The sequence below is a fragment of the Eretmochelys imbricata genome, chromosome 25 (assembly GCF_965152235.1).
Source record: "Eretmochelys imbricata isolate rEreImb1 chromosome 25, rEreImb1.hap1, whole genome shotgun sequence".
NCBI lineage: Eukaryota > Metazoa > Chordata > Testudines > Cheloniidae > Eretmochelys > Eretmochelys imbricata.
In genome coordinates this window covers 4,433,181-4,446,101 of record NC_135596.1, presented here as the reverse complement: position 1 = coordinate 4,446,101, position 12,921 = coordinate 4,433,181, and the positions used below count along the sequence as shown (strand labels likewise).

At 46.6% G+C, this 12,921-nt stretch overlaps 1 protein-coding gene across 2 annotated transcripts in view; it reads right to left on the bottom strand.

The window, feature by feature from the left end:
- PIP5K1C (phosphatidylinositol-4-phosphate 5-kinase type 1 gamma) overlaps positions 1-12,921 on the bottom strand; it is a 74,240-nt gene that overhangs the window by 15,387 nt on the left and 45,932 nt on the right. For both annotated transcript variants that reach the window (XR_013348725.1, XM_077841798.1), the window contains exons 4-12: positions 12,416-12,546; positions 11,605-11,722; positions 9,039-9,191; positions 6,250-6,549; positions 5,368-5,573; positions 3,594-3,677; positions 3,035-3,083; positions 1,992-2,076; positions 876-1,037 (exon numbers count right to left, since the gene is read on the bottom strand). Coding sequence is in view for 1 of the 2 variants with exons in the window: in XM_077841798.1 (XP_077697924.1) it covers positions 876-1,037; positions 1,992-2,076; positions 3,035-3,083; positions 3,594-3,677; positions 5,368-5,573; positions 6,250-6,549; positions 9,039-9,191; positions 11,605-11,722; positions 12,416-12,546 (1,288 nt within the window). In the remaining variant the exon portion in view is untranslated. The remainder of the gene's footprint in view (positions 1-875; positions 1,038-1,991; positions 2,077-3,034; positions 3,084-3,593; positions 3,678-5,367; positions 5,574-6,249; positions 6,550-9,038; positions 9,192-11,604; positions 11,723-12,415; positions 12,547-12,921) is intronic.

The following is a 12,921-nucleotide window of genomic DNA, read 5'->3' as shown; positions in this document are numbered from 1 at the left end:
CTCAGAACAGCCCTACCAAGGAGCTTCACTCCCAACTCCACCAGTACAGAGCCTCCTGGCTGAAACATGTCATTGCAATATGGGCCCAGGGCCACTGGGGATTTAACACCATTGAAAGCTTCCTTGCTCATACCCCAAGCTGGCTTTGGGCTCAGACTGTCAGATCAATACCCACATGTGCTCAGACGATGAATGGAGCCCTCAGTGTTTCACCCAACTACGCTGTAAAGATGCCACATCTATGGGTCCAACTGGCTACTGCCTTTTACCATTTGGAACTGGTAAAGATAGTACAGACGTAAGTGATGCAAGGCTGTGGAGAATCAGACCCAGCTTTCTCCTGGCAAAGTTCAAGTCTTGTACTGTACAGTGGTACCTGAGCACCAACGTAATTGGGTTCCACATCCCCACGTATCCCCAATTCTCTTCTCACTAACAGCGAGATGGTCAACAAGCCAATAGTGTTTCCACGGTGTCTGGACTGTCCCTGTCATCACTGCGAGTGCCAACTGGCAGTGGGCACCTTGCAGCAGTGATGTCAGTGACCATTTTTACACAGAACCCCTAAGGTGCTGGCTCTCTCCAGAAGTGCAGGGAAGGGACTTCACCCTCTTCAAAGCTGCTGGCGCTGCTTAACCATATACGAGTTCCCTAATACCATGCCAGAGCAATATTCTGTTAACCAGGACAGGGGGGAAGGCAAGTTTAGCACCTGCAAAGCAAAGCAAGAAATGGAATGAAGAGCTGTTGATCCAGTTGCATACTTGGTGCACAGTGGGGGAAACTGAAAGTACAGGGGAGGATGCTAAGGAACAGCTACACACCTAGGGGGAAGAGAATCGCCACAGGGCAGCCAAACCCACCACAACCGTTACCTTCGTCATCCAACGTGGGGTAACTCCTGGCGGCTCGGAGATCATACTGGGCTTCATCCTTCTCCGAGGGGATCTGGCTAGCTGAAAACGCAGCTGTTGGACCAGGCATCTTGACAGCTAACAAGGCACTACGTCCCTTCTTGGATGGAGACGATTTCAGAGCTGCAGTCAGAAGAGTTAAGGAGATGACACCACGAGCCACACTCACTGACTAGATGCTAGAGAAACCATCCCACCCCTTGGATGAACATCCCCATAACACAGCAACAGAAGGACTCTGTCTCCAGGAAGGCCTAGCTGTGGGCTGTTGATACTGTTTGCCTAAAGAGCTTCCAGCTCTGAATCAGGCACTTCGGTTATAAAGTTTGGTCAGCTCCAAACTGCAGTGAGCTCCAGCTTCCTCGCCAATGCAATTTCCTAGCTTAGGCTTGGACTGCTGTGGGGAGAGCCCAATTTCCCCACATAGTTAGCTCACATAAGGAAGGTTGACAGGAGAAAAACGAGTTCCTCTTGGCAAGCATTTGCCAGTCATGTGCTCTCACTGATGTCTTGAGGCACGGCATTCTCTGATTCCTACATACCTGCTTTAAGAACTCTGTATACCAGTTCTCCAACTGGGGGTCGGGACCCCTCAGGGAGTCACAAGGTTATTACATGGTGGGTCACGAGATATCAGCCACCACCCCAACCCCCACTTTGCCTCCAGCATTTATAATGGTGTTAAATATATAAAGTGTTTTTCATTTATAAGGGGGGTGGGGGTCACACGCCAAGGCTTGCTATGGAAAGTGGTCACCAGTACAAATGTTTGAGAACCACTGACCTTTACACTGACACAAGGGCACCAAGAGAACTATGCAAAGGTGATTATACATACAGGTGTCGGGAGAACTCAAATCACTCATGCTTTTAAAACTTTTAACAAATGCAAAGGAGTGGGAGCAGGGAGATCAACTGGGGGGGATGCAGCAGGGCTACGTTAGTATGGTAGAGCATGCAGTCAAGGTCTTCCCTCCTAGCAGGGTCAGGGGACATGGGGTGGGGGAGGCTTTCTGCCCATCTCAAAGGGAGGTGGTCCAGCGGGTGCCTCAGAATAGTGAGTCTGCATACACTTACAGGAATTCTTTCGGAACACTGTGTTGGTCATGAATTTGAAGAATCTCTCTGCATAAAAGCTGGGTCTGTGCACTGACACCGTGTCCTAGAAACAAGATAGGTGATCAACATTATGCTTAAAAACCATCGCCTTATCAGCAGTGCCCAGTGAGTCTTCTTTATTCCAACATTTAATGTTGACAGCACCTTAAGTAGATCATTTCAGGTAAGCCTTTCCATTTTAACACTATAAATACGCTTGGAGCACGTCCTTCGATTTGACGGCATTTTGATGAGGTTCTCAGTGTATTTTGCTGAGCTGGTGATTCTGCTGCTTAGAGGGTACCTAGATTTTTGGAGGAAGCAAATGGCCTGATTTCATACAAGAGGGTCCCCCGGCTTTGTTTGTTGATGTTCAAAGCACACTTGGACATGGTCACCAAAATTCAGCAATACAGCATCACTGCATTTTAGTTGTACTGTGCAGTTCATTTCATGTACTAAAGCTGAAATGGTCTTAGACAGCTTTGATGTTCTATTCTGCCTCCGTAACCATCGGCTTCTGTAAATGACGCAAAGGCATTTTATAGATGGTGTGTTTCTGATGAGCAAGTCCCACCTGAAGTCAATTTCGTAGCAGCACAATTTGCTGCTGTGGAACACATTGGAATATCAGAGGAGAACAGGTAGACAGTGACTCCTCGTTAGTAGATAATTCACGCAAGTGGAAATACAAATATATCACACCCAGTGCTCTGTGCTAGTACAAAGGTCCCTAGTACAATAGAGAGACAGAGGACAGAAGCTTGTAGTATGACAGCTAAACATTTGAGGAAGTGGGCCAAGCTAAGGGAACTCGAATGGAAGTACCACTCTACTGCCACAAGCCTACAGGTATGAAGAATTCCTCCTGTCCGTTGGATTTAAGTTGTACCCACCGAGAGATTACAAACAGCAAAGCAAAGGGCACCAAACTGAATACAAGAAAGCAAAGTAAGTAACCCTGCAGACCACAGCTAGCTGACAGCATTTCTCACACAAGGCTGTGTGTGTTGAATACTCACCCCATCATGGACAAGGGCCTTCCAAGTGTGTTCTAGCTTCTTGATGAACCTAATTTTGAGAGAGAGTGTGTTGGACACAGGTTTGCCCTCCTCGCCCTGGCCAGACCACCTTTCACACCCTCCCACAACAGAGGACAGTCAGCTGCTAATATTCCTTCCCATTCTCAGAGCATAGCTTTCCTCTCTCCAAGACAGCTGCGCTGATGCCTCTGAAGCGGAGGTTTCTAGGTCTCAGCAGCTGGAAGGTCAAGACTCCCTGGAAATATTGGAGGTGGGAGGAGCACAAGAACCACTCCCCTACACACTGTACTACCCCTCCAGAAAGGGGAGACTTTTCTTTAAGAAAAGCAGATTCAGCACCACTGGCTGATATAAATCTTCAAAATTAGCAAGATAAAAACTCACAGCTTTCAAATATGCATTGATAAATGTGAGTCAGATTGGGAAACTTGCTCTTGCAGACCGTCGTCTCAAAGGCAGGCTTTAATCTTTCTCCATACGGTATTAAAACCAGGTTTTATAGACGCTCAGAGGTCAGAGGATGCTCAAGCCCCCTTACCTGTAGGACTGCAGGATATCTATTATTCCTACGTGAAGCAGGAGGCGCTCTCCTTTGCCATTCACGGCTGGGATTCCTCCCATTCTGAAGAAAAGAAAACATTGTCACACTAAGACAGAGATGCCCTAGGATACTTGTGCTGTATGTCAGAGAGGAAAGACAGATATCCACATTAACCACAAGATTGTCCCCCTGGTAATCAGGTTGACTCTGGTGCAACAGCTTTCATTATAAGATACAGTACCTGTGGAGTTGTGTACTTTTCTGACTGAATGGAAGGTGGGGTTCTACAAGTCAACCTCTGTACAGCACTTGACCATATACAGTGCTAAGGTTTATTATGATTCAGGTGACTGCTTTCTCCTACCTGGATCGGAGTACCCCAGGGTTCCTGTCCTACGGTAGGACATGGGTTCATGTTCAGAAGCTAGAGGTAAAGAACCGGCTGCAGTGCCGCACGTGAAATGCACCCTTCAGACACACTAAGCTAACAGCTTCCTGCCATGGCAGCCTAGGAGGACATTAAGACACCTGTGGCACTTCAAGGAGGCATCCGGACAAACATCCCCTTCTCCCAAAAATATACGTTCGGACATCAAGACAGGGTGTTAGCTCCCACCACACACACACACCAGCTGCTCCCTACAGCAGTGGGGAGGTAAATCTTAGGATGCTCTTTTCAGGCAAAACGCTTTGAGAACCCTAGGGTAGAAACCCCTATTATATTGTAAGGGCCAGACTGCTCACCAATACAGATAGCATAAGCCCTGGATGCAGTCAGTGGGAGTTGTGTGCTTATAAAAGCAGAAGCTTGGCCCAAATCTTTAAGCACAAGTTTGGTTTTCAAACCGCCCCCCACCTCCACTCATTAATACCCATCTTGACTTTGCAGCACAATTAGTGTCAGCACGTGGTAAGCTGACATGCGGACATCAGGCTGTCCACTGGAATTAAGAGTTATTTGAGAGAATGGAAACACCAACGTATTTCCTGGCTCTTTAACTGTGCAGAATCCTAACTGTTCAAAATGGAGCAGCTGGTCTCTCAGCACACAGATGCCATCAGACAAACACAGCAACAATTTGTTAGTAAGGCCAATCCACCGAGCCATAAACACAAAATGCTGCAAGAGCCACATGCGGCTCAAGAACTACAGATAAGGCAGAGTGCAGCAAGCACCGGGCAAGCTTCCGCCGCCCACAGCTCCACCTGTGCACTTCCAATCCTCCCCGTCAAACCCCAAATGCCAATGCCTGGATCTCACCTGAGCAGAGGCCGGGTACTGCGAAGCAAGTCAAATCCTCAAACCACACTGGCATGCTAGGATTCCACAGGGAGCAAGTGACAGACTCATGACCCAAGCAGAAACTGAACTCCAAGCTCCACGGGCTAGGATAGTGTGTAGCCCCACTGCATCACCACACTCCTGAGCTAAGCCTGCCCCCATCTCTCCTCCCAAGACCAGTGCTGTGCCTACAGGCTGGTTCAGGGCCCAGTTACCTACTGGATGGGGTGCAATTCATGGTCCTGACCATTGTAAATAACAAAATGGGAATTGATAAAGTGTTTCAGAATGACAACGACCACATTTCACAACAAACTGCTCCGTGCTACACTACATCAGCGGCTGTGCTCCATTTTCCTTAAGGCAGATGGGTCACACAGATAGCTCAAGCCAACAGCACAGGGTGGCAACCTTGAGGGATTTACTACTTTGGCTTTTTGCTTCCACCCACTCCCATTACAGCAGTACAAGAGAACCATTTTCACCTACGTGTCATCTGTATCTATGGACTCCCCCCGGGCAGCCCCACCCTGGATGGACTCCATGGCTGTGGAGTAAAGTGCCTTCTGCCCAACGGGACGCTTCTCATCAGACGTGCTCTGGGCTCCCTCAGTTTGCTGCTCCCGTTCTTGCTGGTCTATGTTATGCACCCCGAGCAGCAGGCTGTAGTCCATGATTTTAAAGCTTTCCAACACCTATAGGTTAGTATTGAGTTCAAGAACAAATCAGACAAAAAGACAGTCAGTCCAGTAAGTTCTCACATGCTACTTCAAAGGCAGACCCAAAAGCGTGGGACAGTCCATCTTGGTTACACAAAACTCATGCCAGCAACTCCTTAGCAGCAGCATAAGAGAGCATCAGAGTTAATCACCCTTTGTTTCAACATACTTTGGGCTTGGTCTAACGGATCTCAGACACCCTTGCCATTGGTCTTTTAAGGGGGTTGCGGGATGGCAAAGAGTTTACAAGGGGCCAGCTCTGCTTCGTCACCTGTTGCACACTGTACAGCAGAAGCTCGTTCACCCCAATGACCTCGTTCTGGATGACTGAATTGTGTGAACTGGAGAATAAGTGAACAAATGTGATAGGAAAATCCAAGAATTCCACAGCATATGGCAAGCTGTGTCCCTGGGAGCCAAGTGTCATTTGGTTTTATGACATTTTGTAATGGATGTTCTGAAACTAGCAAAGTACTTAACTACTGCACTCTGCTTTTGGGTGAGCTGAGAACCGGGATGGAGACAGCTGGCTTTGGGTTTACAGATTAATGAGCTAACAAAAGCACAGGACACTCCATCTTGGTTACAGCTGCCTGAGAGCTAGAGACCCACAGTTTGTTAGTCCAGCTTTCTAGGTTTACCTTGCCCTTACCAAGCAGTCTCGCTGAAGTGTTTTCACCAGTGCACTGAAGGTGTCTGTGTCCAGCATTAGGCCTTCTGGCATGTCCTGCATGAAGTCCAGGTCCTTGAAAGTGGGGCTGGATTTCTCTTTCTCCTTCTTGGATGCCCGGCGTTTGTAGGTCGAACCTTTCAGGTCAAATTTCAGGTGCATTTTCACCACCCGGGGCAGGATATTGTTCATCACCACCACCCGAATGTTCTTGCCTCCCGACTGAACACAGTACAGTCCATAGAACTTTGGCAGCAAGGTCCGTGGGTTCTGGTTCAGGTTCTGCAGTGGGGCAAGGAAGGCAGAAGGGGGAGGTTAGAAAGAGCCTTTGTGAAAAAACGACTTCTGCTTTGTTTAGTGCAGAACCCAAGATCAGATTGGCTTTGGGAAGGGTTCACAGATTAGCATTTGTGCATCCAGAATTTATTTTTACCTTGACAGCTTTGCAGGAGAAAGATCCCAAACAAACTTCAACTAACCATTTGAATGGCTCCATCTAGGATCTGGCTTTACAAACTGGAAAGACTGCTATGCCTTGACTTGCCTATAGAAAATAACATTTTGCACATCTCTCTGACAGATTTCCCCACAAACTGCAGCTAAGGAAAGGGAAACCTAATCATACCCCCCACCCCCAAAAAACCCCCCAACTAGTTAGTGGCAATTTAAAGTTTTAAAATATCAGATATCCTCATCCAATTGGACACCTTACAACTATGAACTGTTCCCTAGCTCAGAACAAACCAATGGCATAACATTTATTACAACATCTCTATGAAGCCTCTCCAGAAGGATATACTATCATCTCAGCTTACCTTTAACAAAGTCAATTTATAAAACAGTCTGCCAGAGAGATCAGTTAACCCACCCCAACGTCAGGCCCATTTTAGGCAATCATGTTATTAGGAACGATATCACAAACGCAGCTTGCTTGTTCAGCGCTGGGAGGCTTTTAAAAGGAAACAAAAAGAGCTATGCATGCTATATGAGAGAAGAGATGAACCTGCCAGATTTCAAAACAAAGGAAAGCAGAAGCACAGCAAGTGTATGAAAATTTAATGCCCTTCATCTCATCTTTTCTAACTAGACCCATGAGTGAGTTTTCTTTATGAGCATATCAGTCGATGTAGTGCCGTACACAAAGCCACCACTGCCAGCCAGCAGCTGAAAGCAGAACTCCACTTTCCAGAGTTAGAGCAACTCGGCACCAACCGTCCCGGTGTCTTGTCTGTCTCAGGTCATTTTACACCTCAGAGGAGTTTCTGACAGCAGCAGGGAGACCCTCGTAGCAATTAGCATAGTGTAACCTTTACAACATATCGGACAACAGCACAAGCGCTTTACAACAGGGCGAGAAGTCGTGTTTGATCCTCTATAATTATTTTTATTATCCAACCATCTAAAGCTCCTGGGACAAGAAGAGTCTAGTTACTACTTTCATTTGAGATGTCCTAATCCTAGGAGCCTTGCCTAGCACGTTTTACTCCCTACAGGGAGTAAAATTTTCAAAAGCTCTTAAGTGATGTAGCTGTTTAAATCCCATTTTCAAAAGTGAGCCACTGACTTTCAGTTACACTCTGGAGCCTAGGTGCCTGAAGTGCTTCTGAATAATAATTCCTAGCTCTTATCCAGCTCCTTTCTTCAGTAACTCTCAAACCACTTTACAAAGGGAGGTAAGTATCATCACATCCTTTTTACACAAGGGGAAACTGAAGCACTGGGAGCAGAAATGGCTTGGCCAAGCTCACCCGGCAAGCCAGTGCGATAGCCAGAAATAGAATTCAGATCTCTCCAGTCCCAGACCAGTGCTCTGAGTGAGGCAGGGACGTGAGGAAAAACAGCTCATCAGGTAATTAAAGACTAGTACGATGCACACGTACAAAGGGCAGAGTGAAGGTTGTGTAGGTAACCTTAGCTCTGGCATTTCCATAGCACAGTGCTTCCCCTTTGCAGGCTTCAGGTTCTTTGAACACAGTTTTTTATCTGGAATTGGACCCTAAGATGCATTTTTGTGTAGGAGGAGACACTTCCTGCCACTGGGGGGACCCACCTTCCCTGCTACAGTGGGCTCCTGTTCTGGTTCTTATTTTCTCCTCCTGGAAAGCCTCTGCTGAGCCCCAGTGCACTGCCATGCTAACCCACCATGCTGCTGCACTGTAGAGCAGCCCACAGTCTGGGGTAGGTTAGAAAATACCAAGCTGCAGCCATGGGCTGATACAGGCAAAGGCTTCAGCTGACAGACTGGTACCAGGGCCTTTCGATGGCAGGGACCCAAGATAATAGATTGCTGAGCAGATCACTATTAAGCGGCGCACACACAAGGGAAATTCAGGAAATAGTAGGGATGGGTACTCCAGAAACAAACATGCTTGGGTGCTACACAATAGCAGGGCAATAAACACACCCACTCTGCCACACAGCTGCCTTCACAAACCTAAGAACATCTGATAGGAGACAAAGGGGAGGAGAAAGTTTCATTCCTTAAGGCCTCCAACAGTTAAGGCATGATAATCTGCTATCCTGGGATACAATAGCAGTAAAGCTGGAGGAGGGTGCAAACACTTGTCAGGACATTGCTCAGCTATCTCCAGGTTTTAAGTGGGTTGAATTTTGTTTCCACATCAGGCTTCACAATAGGCTGTTCATTTTGTCATGTGTGCTGGGCAGGCGGGCAAAGGAAGCCCTGCTAGGTTACCAAAACACCACCCTTTGTGGTGCTGTGGACAGGCAAGCTGTACATTTCTCCCACAAACCAATGTCCTGATACCCACCATGTAGTAGCCAGGGAGAAGTTTCTGTAAGAATTCCGCTTCCTTGTGCATCACAGTTTTTATGATGAACTCGTCATCACTGGTGACATAGAAGAGGGAGCCGCTGGCACCAGGATTCGACAGCTCGATCAGAGGCTCGTTACATAATGAATACTAGGAGTGAAAGAAAAAAATAAGATGTCATTCATACACCACATGATAAACTAGGATCAGAATACTACATCTACAAGGCATTCCTAAGGCACCACCCCATGGAATCTAGACCAAGAGGTCTGGGATATTAAGCAGTACAGAAATTGTGAACCTTAAACTGGAGTTAATCTCACAGTGGATTGGGTGGAAGACAGCTTACAAAGAGATGCATATACTACAGTCCAGAGTGCCCTGACTGCTCACAGAGTCAAGCTAATCTGCCTGCCCTCAGTAACACCCAGGCTGCATAACATAAAATCTTTTTATGTTTTGTGCCCTGTACCACCACCACATAAGGTTCTTTCCCTCAGTGTGTTCGGGTGCGCGCAGACAGAAAGATCAGATTTAAAGAGACAAGCCAGCTTGTTCAGCGTTCTGCATGTCTCAGTTCCAGAGAGGAACAAAATGCACTGCCTGTTCCCAAGACTAGAGCTCTCCCATGTGCTCAAACATTAGAGATACATGGTTTGCAGAGGCGTCCCTCACACCCTCAGTGCAGCAACTAAAAGAGGTGGGAAACCACCCCCAGAAAACTCGCATATCAGTAGGCATGTGGTAATTATGCTTCCCTGTATTCAGAACCCAATCCTGGAGCACAGAGCAGGGACTAGAAATCTGAACAGCAAGTTCCCAGAGCAGGGAGGCAGAGGTGTTGTGTGGATACAAATGCAAATGTCCAAAAACATTTGCATATGTCAGACAAAAGGGGTTAGGGCAACATTATGTAGGAGCCGATATTTGAAGAAGGTAAGGCAGAGGGGACATAATCAGAGCAATAAATTAAATGCTATCATTACATGCTGAAAACAGCTTACAGCACTGCATGGATTAACTATCCAAGACTTTATTAACTTAATTATCTCATGCATAATTAAAAGGCATTCACTGCCATAGTGGGCCAGAGAAAGGGGAAGCAGTGGCTGCAAATCAGATCTGACACCTTTGGAATTCAGGCAGGATCTCTCCCTCCCCCAAGTTTGTAACCACTATCAAATCAGTAGGCATTATCCCAGATGGCACAGATGGGGATTTCTGTTGTTGTCAAGCAGCCCCATCATACAGGCTCATTTCTGTTGGTATGTTTTCAGTCCTCATTTCTGACTAACTGCAGATACGGGCAAAGCGGTTACATAAAAATGGCACCTTCTTAAGACGATCTGCTCCTACCTCCAACAAACTCCTGCCTCGCTATCAGCAAGATGAGGTGCAACCACTTACACACAGGAGTCAACTTTAACTGAGGCCTGACCTACACTTCAGTTTTAAACTGACGTTGCTCAGGGGTAGGAAAAGTTCACAAAGGACATTGCAGTTATGCCGACCTATCCCCTAGTGCGGGCACGATTAGGTAGATGGAAGAATTCTCCTACCCCCTAGCTACCCCTCCCGGAGAGGTGAATTAACTACAGTGATGGGAAAACCCCTTTCTCACAGTGGGAGGCAGCTACACTATGGTGCTACAGCACCCCCACAGCTGTGCCCCTCCAGCACCCACGTGCAGACGCGGCCTCAGTCTGTTCCAAAGCCAATCAGCGATCTTACGGGAGAACACTGGTTAGCCCTGACAAGCCATTTCAGCTCTAGGAGAGCAAGCTGGAGTCTATTCTGATTTTCACCTTACCAAGTGTTAACTCTCAGATTGTTCAATCTTTATTACTGGGGATGATGCATGAGGCAGCAAACATCTTCCCTGAGGTTCCAAGGGAGTTTAGAATACTTGTCTTTTTTTCTTGTAGACAGAGTAAATTTGTTGCATTGTCAGTGAGACACAGAACCCCACCATATCATTTTAACCAAATACACTTTAAAAGACTCCATGACAGTAGATTATTCCATTCTTCCTTTAACAGAGGGTGCCCCAACAGACCTAATTTGCTGGGAATGGACTTGGCAAACTGAAGCAGAAACACCAGAAGCCTCTCAGACCCACTCTTCCAGCTGGTCTCTCTCACAGACTGTACAAGAAAGGAAGCATCACCACACACTGCCTCACATTTGGGATCTGCTTAATGTACAGGATCAGAGATTCTCTCTAATCCCAGTACTGTACCTCAGTCTCCAGCTACCAAATATTAGGTGGGAGATGTTTGGCTTTCTTTGTGTTCTCTCCTCAAATTTGACCTCAACTCCCCCTGTGATACTGACCCTATCACTTGACTCCATGCCTCAGTTTCCCCCAGCTATTAGCTGGAGACTGAATTTAACAAAAATCCAAGGAAACCCCCTAATCCTGTGCAGCTGACTGGTCACATATCAGTCTGTGGTATGGCGTTTCCCCATCTTCAGTTTTGCTGAGGCTTCAAGTAAAGCAGTTCTATCCAAGCCCATTCATACCTAGTACTAACCACAGAGAAATAAAGAACTCCATACATACCAAATAATCATCTGGACGAATCCCAAAGAGCTCCCGGAAGTACCGAAAAGCCACGGGTGCATAGGTTTTGAACCTGAAGTCAGGGTAATGGTGAGCTGGAGTGAGGTTACTTCCTTCACTGCATGGAAAGGATACAAAAAGAGCAGGCATGTTATTTCACATTAATGCCTCGCATATTTGCACATTTACACCCAGCCAGTTGATAGATACGAAAAAAAGGAAAAACTGAGCTTTGCAAAAAGGCATTCCAAGAAGCCACCAGCCTAGGCACAAAGATCTTGCCTGACCTCCTCAGGACACTAATAAAAAGATCTAATATTTTAACCACCTGGCAAGGAAACTCACTCCTTGGGAAGAGCAAATAGAAGTTTGCAAGGCTAGACGTATATACATACAGACTCTAGTTTCTGTAAGCCCTGCACATTAACAGCTCAGCCATGCAAAAGCTGAAGTGGTCCAATGAATATTGTTGGCTGGGGGGTTTCCTCAGTCTCAGTACAAAGATAATGTAACATCTGGAGGTGAAAATTCCACATAGGTAGGTTAAAAAGGACTACAATTATAAAGGCAACAAAAGCTTTAAGGCTAAGAAGCCCAGTAAGCAGATATATCACAGCCCATAGTAAATCTAACCCCATCTCTTGAGCTGCAGCACCATGGATTCTAATGCTTCCAATAATATGCCGGTAAGAAATAGGTGCACACTTGAAATTCTGAGGGCCCACCTTTCTGCTTAGAATGAAGCCCCTTTAAATCAGCATGATGAAAGGAAACAGCCAGCCCCTGCATTTTGTTTCACTTGTCCTCTTACCTGGGAAAGAAAATGCTCTCCACCACGTAAAAATCCTGCATCAGGACGTCTCTCTCTGGCTTGGAGCTCAGGTTCCCCACTGTGTAACCAATCCCCAGCTGGATGGCCCCCTTCAGAGTGGTCGAAGTGGTCTAGCAGAAGGAAGAGAGCAGTCAATGCACATTCACCGTTAAGTTACAGCAATGGCCCCCAAATATAGGTATCCTTGATGCTCTGATCATGCTGATGCCTTGTGGGAGGTCTCAGATATTGGCTGCTTTGTAAGAGAACACCACTATAGAGTGCCTCAGGTTTCTATAGAATGACAGTTGTGAAATGCTTGTAGCGTGTAAGGTAAGCACAGTACACTGCAGAGAAATTTAATCAAATTGGTTAGCCAATCGCACACCTGTATTCCCCCTTTGTTTCTTACAGTTTGAATGACCTGTTCATACACACTTGGTCGCTATTCTATTTTCAACCTCCCATTTGTATGCGTGGCCACTACCCTCCAGAAATCAATCAAG